Source organism: Pinus tabuliformis, chromosome 9 (genome assembly GCF_031772625.1).
Source record: "Pinus tabuliformis cultivar Carrire ecotype Pingquan chromosome 9, CPIR1, whole genome shotgun sequence".
In the NCBI taxonomy this organism is placed as follows: Eukaryota; Viridiplantae; Streptophyta; class Pinopsida; order Pinales; family Pinaceae; genus Pinus; species Pinus tabuliformis.
The window spans coordinates 1,305,636,653-1,305,663,583 of record NC_142307.1 but is presented as its reverse complement, the minus strand read 5'-3'; the positions used below and the strand labels follow the sequence as shown (position 1 = coordinate 1,305,663,583).

The 26,931-nt window shown below is 39.8% G+C and overlaps 1 protein-coding gene across 3 annotated transcripts in view; it reads left to right on the top strand.

The window, feature by feature from the left end:
- LOC149153342 (folate-sensitive fragile site protein) overlaps positions 1-26,931 on the top strand; it is a 320,620-nt gene that overhangs the window by 22,206 nt on the left and 271,483 nt on the right. For all 3 annotated transcript variants that reach the window (XM_089439784.1, XM_089439786.1, XM_089439785.1), the window contains exons 2-3: positions 8,995-9,062; positions 23,271-23,352. In XM_089439784.1, the coding sequence (XP_089295910.1) occupies positions 8,995-9,062; positions 23,271-23,352 (150 nt within the window). The remainder of the gene's footprint in view (positions 1-8,994; positions 9,063-23,270; positions 23,353-26,931) is intronic.

The following is a 26,931-nucleotide window of genomic DNA, read 5'->3' as shown; positions in this document are numbered from 1 at the left end:
CTCCTTCCACTGCTACTCCCTCTGTCACGTGAGTCCTTCTATCCCATCAGAGGAAAGTCATATGATAACTAGATCAACCAAGACTTATTAGATATCCATCCATCCGAGAATACCATGCCTGAGGTCCGTAGAAACCTTATCTATTCTGCAAACATGAGATTTCCTCTGATGTACCTCAAAGCCCTGACGTAGCTCTATGCATGCTTCTTCTTCCTCAATTACTCCATTGACGAAAGCGGTCTCCACGTCCACCTAATATAATTTCCAACTCATAATAGAAGCAACAGAAATATAATTCTAATAGAAGTGTACTTGACAACTGGAGCAAATGACTCCTCATAGTCCTCTCCCTCTTTTTGGGAGAATCCTCTCGAATCTTTATTTGTACCTCTATCTGTTGCCATCTATCGCATGCTTCTTCTTGTAGATCCACTTGGACGTCAACGCCGACTTCTCTTCGACACAATTTTCTCCATGGCATCCTTCAAACTTGCTGGTCTGCCTTCTCCCTCTGAGCTAAGAGCTCTTCTGGTCATCAAGCACGGTTCTAGATGTCAGTACAATTCCTCCCTCTTGAACACAAATCAATCTGGGAGAATCCTCTTGTCACAAGCTTGGCTTCTTTTTTCTCAATGTTTTCATTTGCTACCAGAGCCTTGGCAACCTTTACGATGTTCCTGCAACCCTCATTAGGAGGTCATGAAAGAAACCATTATAACCCAATAAAAGAAACAATGACAAGAGGCTAACTAATAATAAAGCAATAATAATCAAGGAAGAGGGATATAAAGTACTCATCTTTTGAGGATTGTAGGGAATTGTCAACTCCGTCTTGATCCTTACCTTGTAGAAATGAAATCCATCTGCAAATTCATCATCCTCATCCTCATCATCAACTATTAATGCATGTTTCTTGCCTTTTCCTTCCTTGCATGAGCTAGGGTTTCTTCATTCAGTAGAATCATCGATCTAGGTCTAGTTCTAGGTTTTTATCCACAGACCCTAGGGATTTCTTATCCAAGAATTCTAGTCTTCTAGGGTTTACAACACCTAGATTTCCAAATTTCATCTATACCTTTTGTAAGTCCAACAAACTTTGTCATGTGCAAATTTCCTTGTTGTAGCCAATGTAGAACATAACCAATTTGTCCAAAGCCATAAGTGAAAAGAATGAGCCATAGAGTTTCCATGCCTTTGCGTATGTGATGAAATCCATCATGTGTAATGTTCCAAACTAGGAAAAATAGTGCTATGCAAAGCAAACAATAAAAACAACACCATAAAATTGAAACATTCAGTGCACACCCATAAAAAGTCCAGGAATAACCAACAACTGAGCCATTTTATTATAATCTGGGAGAAAAGTACAATAATGTGGAAGTGGTGCACCTGGGCTTGCCTCAATGACAAGCGTGATCAAGCCTAGGTGGTAATATGTCAAGCCCAAATGGCACAAATAACTGCTGCAATGATGCCCTGCGTTGCCCTTATGAAACTGTTGTCTGCTGCAAAGATGCTGCTGGAAACCCCACCTCTAGTGCTCAAAAAATTACGGGAAATTAACCCCGGCCTCTCCACCAAATACCCAGAATAACTCACGAAGGAATTGGCCAAATGTTGACCTCAGAATTTTGGCCCAAAGTCCCCTTAGCTCCTCTTGCTGCTGGCTGAGTTGGGACCCCTGTTTGAGCCATTAGATTTGCCCAAAAAAATTCTATAAAATTAGGAGTGTGATCCTTGCCCAAAACCCAGAAAAACCCATAAAGGGTTGTCCTTGGTTCTAACTTTAAAAAATTGATCCTTCACAGCGTGACCCTCCTCCAATTTCGAATTCTGTTGCTGTGAATGATCCTGTCAATCTCTACTCTCCCAACTCCAGCAATCCTCCTCAAATGGCCCTCCAAATGATCTCCTAGCTTCCCAGCTCGAAACTCCCCTGGATGGTGCTGCCCCAAAGAGTCTCACTCCAATGGCTGCGCAGTCATGGAAGAGATGACGTAGTCCTGCGTGTGATGAAATGAGAGTTACGTGTAGGATGACCCTCTTGTCTGTGGCTGCCCTCTATGCTCCTGAAAATGATGAAGGATGCTCCTATCTCCCCAACTTCTCGGAGTGCCTCATGCTGTCATTGCGCAATCCCTACGCTATTGTTACTCCTCCTGCTGTTGGTACTCGACTTACAACTACTGTAACTTGTCTCCCTGCTGCTACTACGAACTAAGATGAAGAACTCCCTTCTGGGGCTGGCACTCGATGTCCACCGAAGTAAGGGTTGAGATCTCTGCTCGGAGACACTCGTGTGCTAAACAACACAGTAATCCGGCTAAGTAGCACGAGCAACTAAGATTGAGTTCAATATGTCAAAGATACCAAATGAGGTTGAGCCTCCTCTATTTATAATTCGTGGGCCTCTTTTCCCATGTGGGCCCCCTCCAACTAGCAATTCGACTTTCCCTCCTTAGCCATTCGAACTTCTCTTTAAGGTGGTGCGTATTTCCTCATGTGGGTGGCCCCCACGCTATGCCAACAAAACATTTCGGCCCCTTTTTCCTTCCTAAGTCTTTTCCAAAAATCACATGGGTCCCATGGCCTCCAAAATTGATGGAATTGTAGAATAAATAAACCTGTAACAATTTAATTTCGGAAGGGACATTACATCATGTCATCAATCAATCAAGGATGTTTCATCTTGGTATCAGTCCAAGCAGATGTATCAAGATTAATGATCCATTGTAGCTTTTGTAAGGTTGTATTTTTCCCTTTTATTGATCAACATTGTAAAGAAACAACACCCTAAAACTGTCATCAACAAGGATAAAATATTGCAGGTCGAGCAATAATTACAAATCTCCAAGGAATACTCTATGGAAGTAAGGTATCTTCAAAGACTATGGCATTTCAGTGTCCTCCATAGGATCTTCTAATGGAAGTCGCTCTATCAACAATCTTCAAGTGGCCCAGACATGGTCCAAACTTCTTTTATAAGGGAGTCATCTGCAAATTCTGTCCACAGGTTTTGTTCACGTAGTTATAGGTTTTGGCACGAAACAAAATGTTTAGCAAATCTTAGATGATTGCTTGCAGCCCTTCAAGTAGCTTGGCATCTTCCAAACTATTGTAGTAATAATGACAATTTGCCCTTTACAAGGACAACTCCAACTTTGAAATGACTCAACATTCACAAGAGGATTTCGGCCTCCAGAATATGCTTTCCAAAATATTATTATGACCTCCACGTAAGTCTTCTCGACATCCTGGCAATTAATCCAGTTGACTCCCATAAAACTCGATCTCTCAGTCTTCGAACTTCTGAGCAATTCAGTCTCCTGTTATAGAGGAACACAGTCTCCTTGCTAGGTGATATGTCCTCCAATTGATCAACATTTTAACCTTCAAATAGGATGAATCTTGGATTTCAACGAGACCTATACTTGGTCATGCAACTTCACTGTCATAACTCACAATCCTATTTTTATCCCTTCATTGTCAATATTTTCAATGTGGACAATGCTAAATAAGGCATCAATATATTCTTCTTGAATCTACAAGCTAGTTGAGATCTACAAGAATGTTGACCAAGAAATTGATCCCAAACAATATTACATAAAATCCATTGTGAGAGAATCAAGCAATGGTATAATTGCAAAAACAAGCTTAACATAGACATTACATTTGTGGGATCACTGATTCAATATCCATGGAGAACTACCTGACCAATTTGGATCAAGCCCTTTGTCACTGTTAATGACCCCTTTATAGGCCTTTGTATCTCTTGGCTACCTTCTGAGTCTTCTCACCCTCTGTGCTATCATACTAAGGCCTTTTCAGCCCTCCCGAGGTCATCCTTGAGGCCTCTCAACCCCCTGCAACCAGCCCTGAGCTCTTCTCGGCCTCTTGTTGTAGAATTTGTCCTTCTTCGTCCTTAAACAAAATTTCGGTCTCTCTTTGTCATGGTCAAAAACATTGTTGGCTTATCCTCTCTTGCTGGTCTAGGGTTACAAAACTTGAACTAGAACTTTATCAAGGTTGCTCTTTCACCATTGCTCTGATACCATGTTGATTTTTCATGACTTTCTAATCTTCTAGTTTGATAAATACTTTCAGTGATTTCTTCATTAATTCATCTTGTCTCACATTCATCATTAAGCAATTATACATAAAAAAGCTCAATAATAAAAACAATAATGACAGTAGGATCATGAAGAGGCAACTAACACGAGACAAAATTTTACCTTCGGAAAACCCTAACTAGGGAAAAACCCAATGACCTTTTCTTAGAGAAATTTTCCAATTCAACAAGAGATGCAATTTTGTTTTTCAAGTCAAATAAAGTCAAACTGACCAACAAACAACCTTAGGTCAAATAGTGATATTTTCAGCCTTTTGAATAGCTGGTCAATTTAGGTCAACTAGGTTAAATTTCTTCCTCCTGCACCTCCACAGAGTTTCGTTTTGCTGCCCAGAGAAATGCACAGAAAAACTTCGGTTTGCTCCCACACGTGCGAAGTCAAGCCGAGGTCAAACAAAGATGAAACATAGCCTGGTCAACGCTGGACTTGTTTTGGACAAACTTCAGACTTCTTTCCTTCTCTCTCCTTCGCATAGATGAACGAAAGATTAGAGGTATGTGTGACCTGAATTGGTGCCCAGTGGAGGAGGACGAGTGGCCTTTTTATAGTGATCTAATGAGCCCGAATAGGTGTGTCTTTAGGGCTGGCTGACTTGTACTTCATGGAGGGCCAACTTGACTTTTGGAGACAATAATTTAAATTCAAAATTCAATTTCAAAATTTCTTCTTTTATATTTCTTATATGGGCCAACTTGGATAGTTGGGAATACCGACCTTAACTACCCCAAAAATCAACATTTACCACCGCCATCCAAACTTTAGGAGCCATTGACATGGATTTCATCAATACATGCTCACAACATAGCAAACATGTTGAATTTATGTATGTTCTATGCTAGAGCAATTTATTTCAATTTTCACAGTTAGCTTAATATCTTTTCCAGATTAGCAATCACATCAGCATTAAAGTAAATTGCAGATAGAACATAAATATAAATCGCAGAAGACAAGCCAAGACAAGAGGACACAAGATGTGGCGCTAGCCAGGGACAAACCCCAATGTGGGGAAACCCTTCGTCAATTCTTCTTATATGATCTTCAATAGTTCAGCAGAGAGAGATAGTACATATACATCAGAAGTCAACATTTTGACTTATCAAAATAAGAGCAAAGATCTTCTCTAAGAAGATGTCACATGAGGTAGCTGATCTGAACTTAGGTGAAGGCAGACTACTTCAACAGATCCTCTAAGGTGACTCCATCACCATACTGCACCTCACTGTGCTGCACCTCATCATCATGCTGCACCTGTCACTGTGCTGCACCCATTCACTGAGCTGCTCTTGTCACTGAGATGCAACCAGTCATGGTTGTACCCATCATGGTGCACTATGCTGCACCACTCACAGTTGTACCCATACATGCTGCTGTACATACTGCCTCCACTATGCTGCAATCATTACAGTTGTATCTATTCATGCTGCTGTACATATTGTCATCATGCTGCTGCACAAACTGTCACCTACAGCCAATTAAAACACCTTTTTCCCTTACCTTAAAACTGCCCACACAGACCTGCGTCCTCCTTTATTCAAACTCAGCCTAGCTGTAGCATTTAACAACCCTTCACGCAGTCACTAAGAAACCCTTGCTATGATGCTATGGCCTATGGCCTAGTAAATGTCCTCAAAACAGTTACATAAACATCATTAACGCAGCAACACTAAGGAGCAGAGTTCAACGCTTTCCTTTACTGTATAACTATGGCTTATCAAATAGTCCTTAAGGCATGTTTATATCAGTTTCCTTTATCACACAGTCACCTACAACAAACTTGCATCTTAATGACATTTCCTTGCTGCGTTATAGGGCTACCTTTGTTGCTTCATTGACAGTGAATGAATTCTCCCTTAGGACTGTGGATAAGGGCTACTTCAGGCAGCGTATTAGGGCCTTCATTAACAGCATATTAAGGCTCCTTCTGGACTGTGTATAAGTATCTCTTGGACAGCGTATTAGGACCTTTCCTAACTGCGGATTAGGGCCTATATTAGCTGTGTATAGAACCTCCTCTTAGCTGCATATTAGGGCCCAGTTGCTGCGGAATAGGATCACTGTTTAGCTGTGAATAAGGGCTCAATAGACTGCAGATTAGGGCACCTTAGGACAGTGTATAAGGGCCTCTTTAACAGTGAATTAGGGCCACCCTTAACTGCGGATAGAGCTCCCTCCTTGACTGCATAGAGCCTTCTCTTTTGACTGTGCCTTGATCTCGTATAGAACAGTAGTTAGGGCATCTCCCTTTAGGTCAGCGTTTAGACTTCTTCTCTCCTCCATGACAGCGTTAAGGTCTCTCTCAGAATGCGGATTAGGGCATGGCATATTCCCTTTGACTGCGTCTAGATGTTCCTCCTTTGACTGCGGTCAGACTGCTGCTAGGGCATCCTCCTTACTGTGGCTAGGGCATCATAAGACTTAGACCAATGTATACTCTTAGGATCTCTTCTCCCACTAAAACCCAAAGACAAGTGGAGAGGAAGAGATCACAAGAAGAGTGTGTGCAAATGACTTGCAAGCCACCCCTTTTTATACTAAAACGTTGAGCACAAGTGGGGTTTATTTGGTTGCTGGCCGACCTTGACGAATTGTCTTATAACACAAATAAATTCATAACTTTATGAATACTTATCGGAATTGGATGATCTTTAGATCAATCCTACACCTCTTGATGGGTGGGATCCAAGAAAAATATCAGCTGCCATTAATAAGATGACCCACATGGAGTTTGGCCCTAGTTTCCAATTTTAACAAAACATGATTGCATTTTTTGTCTTTTTTGCACAATTTCAAAGATTGTAATCTCTATCCATGCAACAAATCTATTATTGCTTCACAAGTCGTTGAGCTATTCTTTGAGAATGTATCGAGTTAGTTTGGGTGGCCCTTTCACCATCAATTCAAACTGAGACTTGTTTCTTGACCCACTTTTGAAGGTCCTTGTGGAGGGTGTTGGGTTTTCAGTTGCGGTTCTCTATTTCACTCCATGCTCTTTCAAACTAATGGTCAGAATGATGCTAGTATTGAAACCTTGGTCAATGCTTTTCACATATATCATCAACAAAATAGGTAGTGGGATAACTATTTGTGCAGTTGTAGCATATACTATAGAGAGAAGCTTATGTATCCATATTCCATTCTCCTTTTGAAGTCTGTTATGGCATCTAACCCTTGGCACTTTGTGAAATTCCTACTACTCTTCCACCTCCAATGGCATATCAACAACAAAGGGAGCAATTCAAAGCTTTTTTGTTTAGAATTTGGCAATTCATGCTATATACTCCAACAAACTCAAGCTAGGTACAAGGCATTTCGTGACTGGTATGTACTATTGATTACCTCCATTTTTGTAGGTTGGTGATTGTGGTTGGCTACACTTGGATAAGTAGAAATTCAAGAACAAATAACATCAGAATTTCAAACTAATTCAATATTAGTCTTATACTATTGTTCAATGAGTGGGTCCTAATGATTTTCTTTTGTTTCTCGCACCTGAGCTTGGTATACATGATGATCTAAAGGATACAATTCAATCATCTAAAGGAGGGTGAAGTTCTAGTCAATCACATAAAGGATACAATTCAAGATTTTCAACGTCTTTCAACTAAGGATGCTTTGTCCGTTGTATTCACTTGAACCACTAGTCAGAGGCATACAACCACTTAGTTATTTGGTAGAAGAGGAAGCTTACTAGTGTAGGCTAACGAACTATCCTAGTCTACTTTCGAGCAGAATTTTCCTCACCTATGATAAAGTTTGGGAACAATTTCCTCCGAGCAGTGAGGAAATGAAGAGATATAGTAGGCGACAAGTGCCATTGTAAACATTTGAGAAATTTCAAGGTCTAAAATGGCTCTCTTAAGGAATATAATAAAATAAGAATATGAATTTTCAAACAAAAAGAAAAAAAACTACTTTCCTTAATTGTATTTTTAACTTATCTTCTTATAGGTTTACTGAAATTTCAAGTGTAGGCACTCATTGGATGTGGAATTCCACATCGAATGAGTAGCCACTTTGCATACTTTTGATAGACCCACAGAAATAAATTAGAAATACATGAAAAAATATGTTTCCTGAAAAGAAACATTTTTCATGTATTTTGAGTTTTTCTCACTATGAGTTTTAATTTTCAAGAAACACGTTTTTTCATTTATTTTTAGTTTATCTCAATTATGGTTCTATGTTTCAAGAAACACATTTTCTCATTTATTTCCAGTTTATCTTAGTATGTGTATATCAAAAGTATGTGGAATCAACAATTGCCTACACTTGAAATCTGAGTAAACCTACAAGGAGATAAGTTGAAAATACAATAAAATAACAAATTTTTTCCTTCTCTTCAAAACTATCTACCCTTATGCTTGACACCATCATTTTGAATTCTATTGGTTCTTTTAAAGCTGCTGTTGATCACACATTTTTTGTTTTGAGGCCTATCTTTAACCTTAAAATATACCGAATGTTAATTTTATATTATACACGTCTATATGTAAGTACTCAATTAAGGAGACGAATTATAAAAATATCCCACTAATCACTCAATCACTGTGTCAATACACTTACCATTCCACTAATCACTTCATTATTTAGTAGAAAGTATACAATGTGTACATTTTTGGCTTTTTTTGCTTGCAGTGTGTGTTCTTGTGCAAGTGTTTTCATTGCTATTAGTGTGCACATATCAAACATTGTTGTGTATCTCACTTAGATTGTACCATATGGGTCATTTGTTTTGCTACCACTGATTTAGTTCATAATAATTAGTTGTGGAAATTTTCTTTAGTTCCTTCCACATTTTGCATTTTCAACTTCCTAAATGGGTTTTCATTCTTGACTAGGTATCTAATATCTATGACAATGACAGGCAATACGGAGCATATATCAAGGGGCTTAATGCTTTTGAGCGTCATCGAAAGTTTATGGAAGATTATGGTATTGTTCCTTTAATGCCTAGTAAGAGTAGATATTCATGTCTTTAGTAGTGCTTGTAACATGGCCTTCCCTTGTGTATTCTAAGCTAACATTAGATTAAGGGTGATTATGAGCATTTTGATAAGAAAAATGGATTCGTGTTGGGAGAAAAACTTCAAGATTTTGTTTTATAGCTGAACCACTAGTTTTTTTGTGTACTTTTTACGATTCATTGTGCATAGATGGGATTTTCATTTCTTTGATGTTTGCAATGATATACTCACCATTAAATGAAAATTTGTTAAGAGCACGATTTCTTTTATGTGGGGAAGTTTGAAGATTTTTGTTACTGCATTTAGTACAAATGTTAACAATGCTTAATAGCTAAATTTCTTTTATCCTAATATAACTGTGGATGAATTGAATTTGAATTAGCTTGTAGCTAGTGAGCCACTACCTCCTCATAATGTTATTATGAAGTGTGTTTGAGACATTTGTAGAGATTCACAAGAGATAGTGTTAGAATCAAATGGAAACAACATAAACCCTAATTTTGTAATCAAGAGAAAATAAACTAGTGTTAGGGAAACACAACTCTTGAAGAGAAATCAGCTAATAGGGGTGCAACCCTAGAGAGAAATAACTAAAGTACATCTTCTAGAGAGAGAAAGAAACCCATGAACAAAAGAGAGCACAACATTTGATGGTTCCTTTATGCCAAACACTTCATTAGAAGATGAATAAGTGGCACTTGAGTAAATTACAAACGAGATTGGGACTTGGGTGTATAGATAGTAAGATACCCAACTCAAGTGTTAAGGTGCTTCTTCAACAACGGACCATTTTGGATTTTTGAACCATATAACCTTTAGTTCTTCCCTTTCCATTTGAACTCCATAAATTGTTCTTGGAGGTTTGTGGCATAGGTGCCCTATTGCATCGACCATTTTTCTCCTAACACCATGTCTATCCCATTGAGTGGTAGAGAATAACATCCCATTTGTAGTTCCAATCTTTGCATCTGTACATAAACTTCATGGTACCTATTTATTTCTTTGACTTGTTGACCATCAACAATTGCAACCATCAACAATTGCAACCATGAGATCTTTCATAGGATATACAAAAAGGCTTAGTTGTTTTGTAAGATTGAAATCCATGAAACGTGAGATATATAGAATAAAAAAATTTGTGATGTCTCCTTTTAATTAGTTTATAATTTTCAAGAATTTTTCTATCCTAGATTTCCTCAGAAAATTTCGACAAACAATTTTTCCAAAAACTTAAATAAATTCCAATCAAAATTTGGAGAGCCACCAACCATAATTTTTTTAAGAAATACCACACCAAAAATTCCAGCCAATTTTATTAAATACATTGAGGAGAATTTACATTTATTTAGATTTGAAAACCTGGCAAAGAGAACAATTCGACTCCCTCTGGAAAATTTTCCATGTTCAACCCTAGCTGTAGCTGTACTGGCACAATTTGGTTGGCTCCAAAAATTCGACCTCTGGAAATATTGGAATAATTCGGCCTTCTTCTAGACTGTAATGCCCCCTATGGAATAATTTCCCAAGGGACGAAGTAGCCTATCAATCCCCGTAGGCTATAGTCTTTGATAAATGGGAAAACCTCAAATTACCCAATGTTTGGGCAACATGGGGTAAGTTTTGGGGCAGCTGGGGTAAAAAGCCCAAAGTTGGGGGTTGGCACAAACCCCTCTCAACTAATTAAGAAGGAAAAACAACGACAAGGAAAGCTATAAATACAAGAGAATAAAATCATTTTGATTATCATTGGACTGGATTAAATCGCCTTTATTTTTCTTTTAGCCTGAGGCACTGAGGGTTTTAAGACTCCTTCCCTTCTTTGACTAGTTTCGGTGGAGGTGATCCCACCCTACCTAGTCACCCCTCCTGATTCTGGCACAGGTCATTGGAACAGATTGTGGATCTGGTTTTGTCTGGTTCAGTAACAAATCAATATCTTCTGTCTAGCAAATCTGTGGGATCTGGCTCTTAACTGATCAAGCAATATTCTGGTGACATACTCTGTTGAAAATGCAGCTAGTGAAGGTCTTCTGGCTTGTGCCTTAGCCATTGAAGACCTTGATTTGTCTTTCTCTAGCATGGGTGCGAGCTCATAGACTTTAGTTATGGTGAGTTTATTTCCAGTTTACTAGAATAGTCATCAAGATTGCATGAATAGTGTTGGAGCTTCAGTTACGTGGAGTCTTCCTCAGTTTAACTACAGAACAAGGTGGTAGTTACAGGTTCAATTAGGACGAGTTAGTCTTCAATCTTGATTGAAGGGAGAATGAGTTAAGACTCCAAGTGTTGGTTGGAGAAAGGACGAGTAGAACTACCAGTTAACTTGCAATAAAAAATCGAATTTCTAAAATTGAGCAGGGCCTTCTTGCATGCTCGAATTGGGTCTATAAAGAGGAGGACAAAGGCACATGATAATCACAAGTTTGTGAGATCAATTTTTTGTGTGTGTATGTGCAAATTTAAGGAGCTTGTAAGCTAGAGAATAGGAGGCCACAAGTGTGCAAGGTGGTGAGTTTATGTCCATGTTACTGGAATAGTCATCAAGATTGCATGCGTAGTATTGGAGCTTTAGTTACGTGGAGTTTTCTTCAATTTAAATACAGAACGAGGTGGCAGTTTTAAGTTCAGTTACAACGAGTTAGTCTTCAGTATTGATTGGTGAGAGAATGAGTTAAAACTCCAAGTGTTGATTGGAGAAAGGACGAATAAAACTCTTAGTTAACTTGCAATCAGGACTTGACTTCTAAACTGGATTGGACCTTCTTACATGCTCGAATTGGGTCTATAAAGTGGAGGATGAAGGCATAATTAAGGAAAAGTTTGTGAGATCATCTTTGATTGTTGTGTGCGCAAATTTGAGGAGCAAGTGCACACGAGTTTAGTAGCTGAATTGTGCTAAAGAATAGGAGCCACAAGTGCGCTAAGAAGTAGGGACTCATGCGCTAGGAAATAGGATCTCAATTGTGCACTAGTAAATAGGAGAATTGCGCAAGGAAATAGGGGTTCTAGTGCGCAGGGAAGTAGGAGCTGGGATTATGTAGAAGTAGGGCAGGTCGAGACTATCTTCAACAAATATTAGGAGCTGAGATTAGTGAGAAGAAGCAAAACGCTTTCTTAGAGACAAATTGCTTTGTAGTAGATCCAATTGCTCAAGAACTATTAATAAAATATAACAACAAAGAAAACAGGTTTTCCCATTTGGGTTTCCTAGGTAAACATGCGTGTTAATTTGTGTGAATTTGTTTTTATCTCACGATTATTTTCTGATGCTTATAAATTGTTAAGAAACTCAATATCTTGGCGAAAGTAAATTAGGTTTCAGTTTTTAGTTGCCTTGTTTTCAGTGATTCACTAAGTAGTTGCAGAGTTTCAAGAAAATTAACATGGTATCAGAGCAAAGTTCAACATAAAGACCAACACCAAATTGATCAGTCAGAAGGCTTGGGCTAGAGTTTTTTGAAGATCTATTTTTGGATAGTAGGATGGCATTCCAAGGACCAAGGGTAGATCACTGTTTAGAGGGAGCTTCAAACTTTTGCTCATGGAAGCAACAAATCTTAGTGGTGTTGGAAGATAATGGGGTGCTAGAATTTGTGGCGAATCAAATAAATCCACCTTAAGATGCCCAACAGTTGATCCAGCATAACAAGAATGACACCAAGGCCGGGAGGATCATTCTTGAGGGGGTCAAAGACCATATTATCCCTCGTCTCCATGGGAAGAAGACAACATGTGAGATGTGGAAAGCCATCTTAGATTTGTATCAGGGTTCCAGTGACGTCAGGAAGCTTTTCTTAAAGGAGAAGCTAAGTAGTATGCAGATGAGCAAAGGAGAGTTCATCATCACGTATCTTTCTAAGTTCATTCAGATTCAGGATGAGCTAGGTGGAGTGGGCGAGATTCTAGCAAATAGTGACCTTGTGAGTCTTGTGATTCTAGGACTTCATAAGTCTTGGGAGAATTTCCAGGATGCAAACAGTGGTAGAGAGAATCTTTCCAGCTAGGTAAGGTTGTGGTCAGACTGCGTCCAAGAAGAAATCCAGAGAGGGAGAGAGCTGGAAGATCAACAAAGATAGAGGACGAGAACTTTGCCTTGTCAGGCAAAGGCAACAAAGCTAAGGGAAAGAAGGGCCAAGGCAAGGCCAAGTCCAGTCAGAAGGGTGAGGAGAAGGAGAAATATCTGAGTAAGATCAAGTGCTTCCATTGCAATGAGTTTGAGCACTATGCTACTAAGTGTCCTAATTGGAAGAAGGGGTCCAATAAGGATCATGTGGCTGCATCCGCTGAGGTAAATGGGTTTTTTTCTTAGTCGAGAAAGATTTCTCATTTATAGCTTGCAAGGCAGGCTCAGTAGGCAACAACGTATGGTACATTGATTTTGGAGCATCCTTCCACATGACTAGGAACAAGGAGTATTTCAGCTAGCTGAACGAGAAGGACATGCAACTTCATATTGAGTTAGGAGATGATGGCAAGTACTCCAAGTTCATGGGGTATCACAGGGGAAGGTGAACCACTCAGCGTGTATACAATGCACCTCTAGGGGAAGGTGAACCACTCACCCTACAGTCGCTTAATACCCAAGCCCCTAGGAGCTCCCAAAGCTCAGTGTCCATCTCAAGCAAGACCCTCATGGGAGGGTCCTTCCATGACTCCAAGTCTCTCTCGAAAGGCTAAGAAATTGACCTTCCCTAAGGGCTTTGTGAGAATGTTAGCAATCTGCTCATCAGTACTGATGTGATGGAGCCTTATTGCTCCCTATTGTACCATATCCCGGATAAAGTGGTACCTGATTTTCATATGCTTGGAGCGGTCGTGGAACACAAGATTCTTTGAAAGGTGAATCCCAATTTGGTTGTTGCAATAGATCACAGAGGTATCCAACACGTGCTCAATTAGCTCACTGAGGAGCTTCCTCAACTAGACAACTTCACAATAGGCCATACTAGCAACAATATATTCGGCCTCGACAATGCTTAAAGCAACCGATTTCTGTTTCTTGCTCATACATGAAATTGAAACAGACCCCAATGAGAAGCAACATCCTAACGTGCTCTTTCTATATACCACATTGCTAGCCCAGTCAACATTAGAATATCCCTGCAGCCTCAAATTCCTAGCTGTGTATCTCAACCATAGTTGATTGTATCGCGGAGGTATCTCAAGAGATCCCTAGCAGCAATCTAATGTATGTGATGAGGCTCAACCATAAATTGACTCAAAGTATTTACAATGAAGCATATGTCCGGACGAGAGTTTACCAAGAACATCAGGCCCCCCACAAGGTGTCCTATAGGCCCTATGAGACTCCTTTATCATTTAGGAACTCATGATTGTCCCAACCCCGGTGGGCAATGAACCTCGCTACCTTAAAGGGGGTATCCACTGCTATATTTCACACATCATGCTCTTATCCCTTGAGTCTCGAGCAGTTAATTAAAGAAAAATCATAAAAGGCAAAAGACATATAAAGAAGGGTGGAAAAATCAAGGCTGGGGCACCTCATATACCATGATTGCTCCCTCCTATACATTATATACCCAAGTGTGGGCTTCTCTTTTTCTAGCTACCCTTGTACCCCGAAATGTGGCCCAGGGTTGCCCCTTTTCATTCCCTACTCCATTCATCTCTTTATCACATGCCACCACCTTTTGAAGGATGTACCTTGGACATACTATTTCCTTTAGAAGTAGAAACCACCTAATAGGATATTTGGTTAACCGCATTTGGAGCTTGGAAACATTAGCACATGCCACCACCTTTTGAAGGATGTACCTTGGACATACTATCCCCTTTAGAAGTAGAAACCACCTGATAGGATACTTGGTTAACACAATTTGGAGCTTGGAGACATTAGCACATTCCAAAGCCCATTATGGAAGGGCATGCCATTATGAAGTCCCCACATGTTGTCCATGGTTTGTAAGCTCTTTTACTTGATTTCCTTGTGTTGATTTGGGGTAGCATCGGATGTGCTCTAGCCTCGAAACTTGGTGGAGAGGCTAAGGCACATGAGGCCTCCAATACCCAGAAATGGTTTGGGTAGATTCTAAACAGTTTGAGAGATATTAAAATAATTAATATTTTTAATGGAGTCCCTAAGTCTAAACTTAGGGAAAATAAAACATTAATGTGAATTAATATAAAATTGTGTTAGAAGGGTCCAAAAGTCATGGATCAAGCCAGAGTTAATCTTAGCCTTTGATTAGGGACTTAATCTTGACTGTTGAATTTCAACGAGAAAAGTATAAGAGGAGGCTTGAGGGTCACTTGGAGAACGCACTGAGTTAATGAAGATTTCGATTTTCTGGGGTAGGGTTTGCTGAGGAAGTCGAAAGAGTGATCAGAGTTGCAGCCGAGACGCAGTGAATACAGAAGTAGAGAGGCCGAGATAGTACTAGGAGGATCAACGCAAAAGCCGGGAGAGAGGGACGCAAAGCCAGTCAGAGGTTCATGCAGAGTCAGCCAGGTTTCATGCAGAGCTAGCCAGGGTTCACGCAGAGGCAGCGAGGAGCTGTGCAGTGCCTCAGAGAGCCAACGTGGGTGACACAGAGGCTCTAAGGGTTGACACAGTGCCTCCAGAGACTAACGCAGGGTGAGCTAGGGTGATGTTGGGCAGACGTTGGGCCAGAAAGGGCTGACGCTGGGGTTTTCGTGGGGCAAATTGGAGTTGGGAGCTGTCGGAGTGTTTATCCGGGGTTTCAGCCGGAACATCTGTCTTCGACTGAGAGGTACTACTGCCGAGATTATTCTCTGTTGGGTGAGCCGGTTTTGGCACTCAGATTGTATTTTGAAACTGCTTAATAATTAAAACCCTCAGAGAGCTGCACCGATTTTCCCACATTGAGTTTTTCCGGGGACATTGGTCCAAAAACAACGGTGTCGCTTGTGTGCTTGTTTTGTTTCCTTCAGTTGATGATCTGTAATGTGTTGAGCATGTACTTGTATTTATTTTCAGTATTTACATGGTAAATAACTTGTTAATTAATCAGAACAAGTAGGCAGAAATAAATCAGAGAAGTACATGAAGGGTTTCTAACAGTTAGACTTAGAAATTCCAACACCTTGATGACTTGTTGTACTGGAAGGCTAGGGGATACATTGGAGTTTATGCAGGAATGCAAGTGGTCTCGATTTTGGGTTTGGTCTCCCTATACAGGGTCTTAACCCTCTAGAGGGCTACATTGGCACATGTAGGGTGTGTGTTGAGAGCCATGGGCCTCCACAACAATATACACCACTTTATGGATCCCTAGAGATGTTTAGAGATTGCTCGAGATTCACCTATTAGACAAGGAAGATGCACCTGGTTCACCTTTGCCCAGCTAACCCCACAGTTGTACCATGCACTTGGCAGATGACCCAAGACTTGTATGTTGATGTGGCATCACTTACACCATCATTTGATCCCTCATAGATGGTCTAGAGGCATCTTCGGCTTACTTGGAGACCCATGAGGTCATGTGTGTGCCCTCACACCCATTGGGAGCGTCACAGGTTTATTATGTGGAGAACAAGGGGCCAACCCCTTGTCCATTACTTTTAGAAGTCCTATTCATCATAATGGCACTTTTGGACTTAATCAGGCTTCTTAAAGAGCCCAACAATATGTATTATTGATCATTCGACCTCTTGAGAGGCTTGTTATTTTGTTTATGAGCTAGTTTGGTGGGCTTGTCACCAAAAGTTAGTTATTTGCACATTATTGTTATTTTAGGGGCTAATCGAACTCCTAATGAGTGTATAAATAGGAGAGACATGAATTCATTTTGTATCATCACTTGGATTAGATCATTCTCTCTTGAGAATTTCACATTTCTTTCTTGGAGCATGAATTGGAGCATAGATGAATTTTGATGTTTGGATTGGACTTTCTTACCTTGGAGCTTTTTTATTGGCAAATATGTTGATGGTTGGGTATGTTCTCTTACATGTAAGTACACACATTTAATGCTATTCTTGTTTTTCTTTGTCATATGGATTGGAATGGGATTTTCGCTATACTAGGGCTAATTGCTGCATTGCATAATTGTGAAGTTGTGGAATGATTGTTTCTATATAGCATCTCTCAATGTATGGGCCATGTATGTTGAATGAAATCTCCTAGGGATAATTCTACCATTTAATTTATCTTGATAAGCCATCTCTTTTTACAAAGCGAAGTATAAAGTCTTAAGGTCACTTCTTTCCCTAAAGACCAAGCGAAGTGGTCCTTGAGGCCTCCTTGACCGAGAAACGAAGTCCTTTCTCATCATTCTCCTAGATTCCATTCTCCCCAAGGGATTAGGCATTGGTCTACCAATAGTTGGTCACTAAAAGAACCATTTTTTCTTCACATTTACCCCTTCATTCTAGGTCTAGCCACACTAGGCCACCTAGGGCATCACTTTCCCGACAAAGTAGCCATAGAAAAAGTTCGATCTCCTAGCCTCTACTGCGCTGGTGTGTCCTCAAGGTCTCCTCCAAATTTGAAGAAATTCTGACGGTGGGATTGTGAGATATCCCAAGCCCTAGCTTTGAGATCAAACTTTGCCCTGGTGTTCCCTAGGTTAGTACCTCATAGGATCAATTTGACACCTCTAAGTGAAAACTCTTGTTTTGATCCTTTCTCCTTCCTTGTCTAGGTTAAGATCATCATTGGTTGCTAAACTCCCTCCCCTTAACCTAGGCTGGGTCCACTTGGTCTCGTGTGGTCCCATACCTTTGAAAAGTTAATTCTTCAAGAACCACTTGGGAAACCAAGTTCAATAAGGATTTTAGGGATTAGAAAACACCTTTACAAGGCATATTCCTTAAACCTACCCCTTAAATCTTCACCTCCTCCTAGAAAGCTTTGTACCTTGCTTGAAGAGCAAGCAAACTCCATCCTTAACCTCCTTCTAGGAAAAGGGTCATTAGGGTCACTTCACATCCATTTGTTGATTCATCCTTCACAAGTGACTTTCTATATATCGGGTCTCCTCCCATCGGTGAAAGTCTGTAAAGAGTAGGGAGTCTTAGCTGAGGTGACAGTGGGCTAAGTCTCCATCGTTGCCCTTGGCCTAGCAATTGTCCCTTTAAGAGCCCCTTTTAGGTTCCGTGCTAGTTTGAGCGGTAACATGACCTTGATTCAAGTGAATAGTTACAGTACCTATCCCTTTCACAAGGTAGGTGGCATTATCTCCAAGTATGATCTTCAAATTAGTCTTCTTTTCAACCAAATTTGAGAGGGCCTCTTTGTATCCAGTGAAGTGCCTTGAGGCTCCACTATCAATCAACCAATGATCCAACGTATCCGGAGGAGAGGCAGTAGATAGAGTGGAAATAAGATAAAACTCATCTTGTTTTTCTACAACATTACTTTCATCATACCTGACATTTTTTGTCCTCTTGGGAGGTTGACCATTTCCATTTTGAGCAACGGGAGCATTCCTCTTTCCTTTGTTGTTGAACCTGTTGTTCCTTTGATTGCCATTTCCTTTGAAATTGTTGTGGTTGTTGTTGTCATCATCCCTTGGAGTATTCTTCTTGTGAGGACACTCTCTAGCATAGTGGCCGAACCTGTTGCAATTGTAGCACCTTCCTTTTCTTCCTTCCTTGAATCCCTTCTTGAATCCTTGACCCTGTCTCCTTGGACCAACATTATTCTTCCTTTTTGCATGACTGGAGAAGGCAGTACGTTTATTTCCATTAGAGTGCTTATCTCTTTCCATCATCCTAGTCTCCTCTTGAGTGCATCTAGCCAGTAACTCATCGAAACCAGGTATCCTGTCATTGTTGTGAATGGTGGTGAAAAATACATCCCATGGTCTTGGAAGACCTCTGAGAGCAATGAGAGTGAGCTCCTTGTTAGAAATAACTTCTCCAATAGATAGCAAGTCATTCTTGATTTGAATGATTGTCATGAAGTAGGATTGGATAGATTACCCTTTATTCATTTCAATATCCTTCAACTTATTTTCGAGAAAGAGGATTTGATTTGCGTTGTTCACTTTGAACATCCCAACCAGCTTATCATATATTTCCTTAAAGGTTCCCAAATCAGAAATGTAGACAACCAAATGCTTTTGAATGGAGTTAATCAAAAATTTCTTTGCTTTGACCTCGCCTTTTCTATACTTCGTCTTAGCAGTTGCCGGTGCATTTGTAAGAGGCTCCACCACTTTTTCTTGCACATATTCTAGTACTTCATGCTCCTCCAAAGTCAGATCCAAAGTCATCTTCCATGCATGATAGTCAGATTTGTCATTGAGCTTATCCTCAGTTTTGAGGTAAGATGTAGATGCCACGGAGACTTGTCCAATAGTCTTGTCCAACAAATTTCTTAGTGATTGCTTTTCTCTCTCTTGCTTGGGCTTTGTCTTTACCTGGGCTTTGATACCATGTCAATTTTAGTTAACAATGGTATGTTCTATGCTTAGCACAATTACTTCAATGTCCTTTTAGCAGTCCTATGACAATTTCCAAATTAGTTTCCAAGAGAAATCACATTAACCATAAATCACATTGACAGTATATTAATTTTAGGTAACAATGGTATGTTCTATGCTTTAGAGCAATTTTACTTCAACTTCTTTATTAGCCCAATATCAATATCCAGTTTAGCAATCACATCAACATGATAGTAAAATGCAAATAGAACATAAACATAAATAGTAGAAGACAAGCCAAGACAAGAGGACACATGATGTGGCACCAGCCAAGGACGAACCCCAATGTGGGGAAACCCTTGATCAAATCTTCTTTTAGTCTTCAACGGTTCAGCAGAGAGAGATAGTACAATTTACAAATTCTGATAATTTATAATAGCAGCAAAAGAGCCCTAACCAGAAAGGTCAATGCTGGTCAACAGGGCAGATTTGACCTCCAAAACAACTCGGTCAAACTTAGTCAACTCGACCTCCAATAGTGCTCTGAATCAGCCCAAAAATAGTCCCAAAAACCACAGTTAAACTTTGTCAATGCAGAAGTCAAATCTGTGGTCAATTCTCTGCAGTCAACACTAGTCAAACAGTACGGAATGCCTCGATTTCTGTGCCCATAAATGCGGCCTGCCCCAACAGAGTTTTCCCTCACAAAAATGCAGTCAAATAGGGTCAACATTGGTCAAAGTCAGCCTCCTGAAATTTTGGCCTCCTAAAATATTGGTCAAGTTTGGTCAACGCCCAATATAGAAAATGACTATCTTCTTCTTCGCACGTGTGGAGAGGCTGCCCAGAACTCCGTACCCAATCATGTGAGGAGAGAGAGATGTGTGAGAAGTGAAGTGTGTTCAAATGAGGATGAGGCATCATGTATTTATAGCAAACGTTTATGATGAATAGACGTGACTGTTGGGCTTTTGAGCCTACATAAGTTAGCTGGCCGACCTTGACAATTTGTCCATAATCAAAATAAATTCATAGCTTCATTTGTACATGTCAGAATCGGATGATCTCTAGATCAATCCTACACCTCTTGGAGATAGGAATCGAAGAAAAATATCAGCTGTTATAAATAAGATGACCCATGTGGAGTTTGGCCCTAGTTGCCAATTTTAACATAGTAACTGTAGATAGAACATGAACAATAAAATGCAAAGACAAGCCAAGACAAGAGAACATCAGATTTGGCGAATGCCAGGGAAAAACCACATGGTGGGGAAAACCCATTGATCAATTCTTCTTATTATTATATCAAATGTTCAACAGAGAGAGAGAGGGAGTACAAAAATAAGTCAAAGTTGACTTGTCAAATCACTGTCAAAACAGCCCTGTAAAATTTTGCAATTCTGACCTTGGTCAACAACAGTCAAATCAGCCCTAACCAGAAAGTCAACAGCAGTCAAACTTCTCCAAAACAGTTTGGTCAACCACAGTCAAACTCGGCCTCTTTTGCTGGTCAAAGTCAGCCCAAAACAGTCCATAAATCAGCAGTCAAACTTGGTCAAAGTCTGCACTTGAAGTCTGCGGTCAGCTCCAGTCAATGTGCCCAGAATACCTTGGTTTCTGTGCCAATAGATGCAGCTCTCCAAAACCAAAATTTTGACCCAAAAATCACAGTCAAACTTGGTCAACGCACCCCTGGTCAACGCTGGTCAAACCTGCAACAGATTCCTGAAATTCAGCCCTGTAATTTTTCCTGAAATTCGTCCTTCTTCACTGCCACGTGTGAGGAAAAGAGATGCCCAATAAGCTGTACGAACCAATCAGATGAGGAGAGAGAAGAATATGTTGAGTTGATGAAGTGCCAAATGAGGGTGGAGGTCTCTCTTATTTATACAAGTCATTGAGGGTCAAAAGACATGTCTGTTGGGCTTCATGAGCCTGCATGATGATGTGGCCGACCTTGAGAATTTGCACATGTGTAGCTTGACCTCAAAAACATATTTTTCCTTATCCAAATTTGATGATCTTTAGGTCAATTTTGGTCCTCTCGAAAAGAGAAATTTAATGCAATAATCATCTCCATCAAATGAGCTGTCCACAGTGGACTTCGGCCCTAGTTGCCAATTTTAACAGATGGTAATCTGGATCAAAAGTATGTTACAAGCTTACCTAGCAGTGAAGCAGATCTTTGGGGACAGAGAGGTCCCAGCCAGCAATTGCAAGGGTGCCTGTAAGTTTTACAGTCCATAACAGTGAGTTGTTAACAACAGATTTGGATAGTGCTAGTGTAATTGTTATTAGTGGATTACAGTTGGAATATCGTCCCATCGAATATTGTTATTACAGTTTGAATTATATTGGTGGATTATTGGTTACTGTTCATTGGACAGTTAGTCCTAACTTATGGTGTTTTGCTGAAGAAACATATGGCTGCTGAATATCTTTAATACCATTAGTACATTATATAGAAGAATACCTACTGTTATTTGAGTGGATAAATGTGCACTGCTGTTATGATATATATATTCCTTTCATGATTTGTTGAAAACCCTTGACAAGAATTGAACCCTAAGGGCCAAAATTCCCTTGGGACACTACATTGTCCTCTTCAGTGAGAACCTTTACTTCCTTCCCATATATATTTTTGCAATGATATAAGTGATTGGATGCACGTTTGTGACCTGAAGCTCACTTCTTACTACATTTACAGCAATTGTTCCTTTTTACCTCCTCTTCGGTGTTGCTATCAGAGTTTTCAGATTCTCTTTCACCTTCATAACTATGATTTTTGAGTGCTGCATTTGTGTCTAGGTGACCACTTGTCTCCACAATATCTACATTTGCTCTCCTTTTATTGTGAATAAACCTTGTCAAATATTTGTAATGATAATTAAATACAGAGAAAGAAAACCAAGACCATGCCAAGGATGGTGTGCACCACTACAAGTTCTCTACCCATTGGTGGATAGGGCTGAAATAAAATCTGCAATGTGAATGTTGCAGCCCATGATTGATCCATACAAAGCCTTCGTCATCCACAATGTGTCTCTCAAAAAGGCTGATTTCTATGCTTCAACAATCATCCTCCTTGGCTGCCATGAAAAACATCAATCAGACCCTCAAGCATTAATGGTTTAGGTGGTTACACCAATAAAGATCTGCAAAATTTTTACTAACTAACAAACATGGTAATGGATTAAGGGATAAAATTCCAAAGCTGAAAACATTTTCCAGCTCATAATTTAGGGCTTGCTGTCCTCAAATATTTCAAACTCAGATTTGCTTGTTTTCAAGAAGTGCAAGGAAGGATGTTGGGCACGTGTGCTCGACAGCGTCATTTTTTCTCGAGAAAAAATCTTGTAATTTGTTTATTTATGATCTCAATTAGTGTAAGAGTGGTTTCCTGCAGGGAGGAACTTTCCACTTGGTCTGTTTTTGTAGCTACCAGGGTTCACAAATGTGATATAGGGATGGAGGGAACTGTTTGTTTTTGAAATCAAGCCTATCCAGTCTTTAAAAGATGAAAGTGCTTTTGGATTGTCAATCTATTTTGGGTGCAGTTCAATCCCTCAATTCTCATCCAACCTGTTGATGTTTTTGATAGTTGTACTGAATGGTTTTGGAATTGGAATGAAAAAGAGATCTAGTTCAAGCTATGGCCTGTTAGAGCTTGGCATGTCTATTTAGAACTTCGGATATTTGTTTTCTACTTATCACATTAGGATGATACTTCTCTTTCTAGCAATTGATCTCTTAGCAAGGATTGACAAAGACAGTAACTATCATTTTGTTTTCATTGCTAATCTTTCTATGTTTTGCTTTTTGTTCAGTTCAATTCTATGGGAAATGTACAGCTGGAGAGGAAAGACGTCCTGTTAAAACAGACCAAGATACACTTAGAGAAGCATACAGGTTGTGTGCTCCTATTCTTAGATGACAAACAATGGTTTTTAGATGTTTTCGTGGTTTAAGATTTCATTCATTTTTTCTTCGACTTTTCTCAATAAGAAAATTTTCTTTTGTGAAGGGACCTCCATCATGTCTTACATGTTATGTTGTTTGAACTTAGCCCATAGTTTACTTAGTAGAATGCAGTATGCACCTTTCCTTCAGAATAGATCTGCTTATAACAACTATTGGTCGTCTTTACATGTAATTAAATTTTAGAATTATCGGACAATTGTCAAACATAAACAGCACGTTATTGTTAAGGACCTATGTAGAACAAATGTTATTTCTTGCTAAATTTCATTTTTATCTGACAAAATCCACTTGGGGTTTCCATTAAGGATGATAGTAAATTAACTTTCAGTTGTTAGGGTTTTGGTGAAAACTTAGAAGCTTTGCTCAGAATTTCAAATTTCTATCTTTATCAAGCTGGTAGTAATTATTCACTTACCACCAAATTGATATATGGTTATTTTTCCAGGAAGAAATAATTTTGAGATATGACTTTTTAAAAACAAGCTCCCCGTTTGGGTTGTTTCTTAGCCACAAAATGGACAGATTTGAACATTTCATTAAATGCAGAAGTGGTTCGAATTCAATTAACTTAAGAAAACAAGGAAATCGACACCAGTGCCTACCATGGTTATGAAGGGTGATAATTTTTGGTGAATGTACACGTGCATACAGATTTGATAAACATTTTCGTGTAAATATTAGGAAAAGGATGTGGGCTCAGTAAAAAGGGTTGACAACATGAACACGGGGTGCAAAATGTTAGCTTTTCCTGATATTTAGATGAAGGGGATTCCTTGCTAGATGGGTGTGCCATGTGGGAGAGATCCCATTACACCTCTATGACAGATTTGTTCCACTTATGGTGCTTGGCATCTTTTGTTTTTGGTCTGTGAAAGGTTATGACAGATAATATGACAGTTATGACAGATTCCTCTTACACATTATGATGTGTTTATGGCAAGAGTTGCACATGCTAAGTAGGGGAAATGATGAAATCCCTTGAGGAAATTTTCCTTGTTATATGTGATGGATTATCCTTTTCATGAAGGATAATATTGATCATTACTTTTGTAACCATTCTTCCCTTGTCAAGTTTGACTTAGTTAGGGAGGGTGTGCTAGTTAAGGTTATATATAGTAGGCTACAGTAGAGTGATGCTACCAAGAGAGTGTGCTATTTTTGTGAAAAGCCATTGTAGTCCCATGAGGATAACATTGCAAGTTTTGTATTGTGTGAATAGGAAAATAGTGATTGCTGTTTTGAACTCTATTTGTTGATTAGAGTAGAGCAGGAAGGATTCTGCACTTGCCCAGGTGCCAAGGCACGCTGAAAATCAACAAGAGATTAGATCTTGGCCAAGAGGCAATCTCAGCCCTTGGATGCTTCGAGAGGGCCAAAGTCAAGTTACAAAAGGGCGATAAGGGCAGAAGTGAGGCAGATCGATTTGGCATCAACAAGTGTTCTAGTGCTTAGATCAGGATTTTTTTTTTTTCAACAGGTTCAACTCAACCTTTAGCAAAAAGTTAAGTGTCCAAGTTGAGGAGAGAGAAGGTCAAACGACCTGGGCATCAAATCAGTAGCAAGACGAAGTCTCTATGGGGGACCAGAGGCGCCTGTACAGATCGTCTGTACAGTATGGACCAGCCGTATAGGCCATGACACTTCCAGAGGAAAATCAGGCTGAGAGAGGGAGTTGTTCAGGAGGGCAAGGCACAGAGAAAGGGTTTTTCACCCAACTGTAAAATTCCCTAAAGAATTTTCTGAGCATTAAAGAAGAACATAGAGTTGCAGGTTTTCCCTGGAGTTGGGATTTCCTAGGTATATTTGGTGTCCAGTATTTTTATGTGTGTGTTTTGTCTTTAGATTTAATTTGCATGCTATGGTTAGATACTCAACTATGTTTGCATTTTAAAATTTCAGATAGAATTGCGGTTCAGTTGGAAGAGTCTTTCTTGGCAAACTTTTTCGCCGGTGGGCGAGATCTTCTTGTCCTTTGGCATGCTATAAAGGGTGACTATATTCTTAGTCACCGGGTTCGACTACTTTCCCTTATGAAGTTTGAAATTTGTCGAATTTGAAAGAACTACAAACATAATCGATCAAATTCACCCCTTAAATTCGGCTAAATAATAAGCAAATCATCTGAGGCTAAAGAATACATAGCAGAGAGGCAACGCAGTGCCGAGAGACACAGCGTAGGCCCTAGAAGCACTGACATAGAGGTCGTAAAGCTGACGCAGAGGGCTGACGTAGTGAGATGCAGAGGCTGGCGCTAGGCCTCAGAGGCAACGCTGGGGAGATTCTGTGGGGCAGACTGAGAGCAGATCAACAGATTCTGAACTTGGATAGGGTGACACAACTCCTAGAGGAGTGACGTAGTTCTAGAGCAGTGCATGGAGCAACTTTCGCTGTCCAGCATAAGGAACAATTGGAGTCGCTGTGGGGTTTGATCATCCGTTTGCTGATTTGCTGGAATATCTGTCTCCGGATAGAGGTACTACTGCCGAGGATATTCTCTGTTGGGTGAGCCATTTCTGGCACCCTAATTCTATTCACGAAATCTGCTTAATAATACAAACCCTCTATATGCTGCACCAGTTTTCCCGATTGGGTCTTTTCCAGGGACGATTGTCCAAAAATTATGGGTCCCTTGTGTTATTGTCTTTGTTTATTTCAGTGCATGATCTGTATATTTGTGAAGGCTGCAATAATGTTTACTTCGACGTTTATGTAATTAAATAACTTGTTAATGTAAAGAACAAGTAGGAGATAGTAAACCAGTAATTGCAGTAGGGTTTTTGATGTGTTAGATTCAGGAATTTTCACACATGGTCCTCCTCTCATCCAAAGCTGATATGTCTGCAAAATCCTCTAATCCAACAACAAAACAGGCAAATTCTTGCCTTACATCAGTTTGTAAAGAAGTTGGAAATATCCTCTAAAAGGCCATCTTCACTCCATTGGCCACCTCCTTGGCCTTATGTGGAGCCTTCCTCTTCCTATTGCTTTCAGCAATGAATTCTTCATCATAAAATTTTGGATTTAGCGCATGTGCCAAAGTGTGCAATGGAGTGTTGAAGCCATTCCACCTGGTAACGATAATGGACCTCACTTGTTCAGCAAAATCAAAATCCACAAAAAGAAGAGTGGGAACCTCCTGTGTAATAATTTCCATAGTCTTTTCAACCAGGGTATCCCTGCCATCATAAACCTCTCCTAAGAAGGGTTTCTCTATGTCTGCAACTCGAAGAAGATCAAATGCAAACGATGTGAACTTGAGCAAGAAATCAATCTTGCTCCACCAATCTTCATCAACCAACACCCTCCTCACCATACTTCCCTTCTCTGAATTTGCTTGTCTCCACTCGGCCCAAGTTGGACCCACCACCATACTCATTAATGCATTTTTAACATCAACAAGGCGACGCAACATGATGAAGTTTGAGGCATACTGTGTCTCAACAACTTTCAACAACTCCAATTTGGAGTATTCTCGATATATTGCTTGAGATTGGTGGTGGTTGGTGA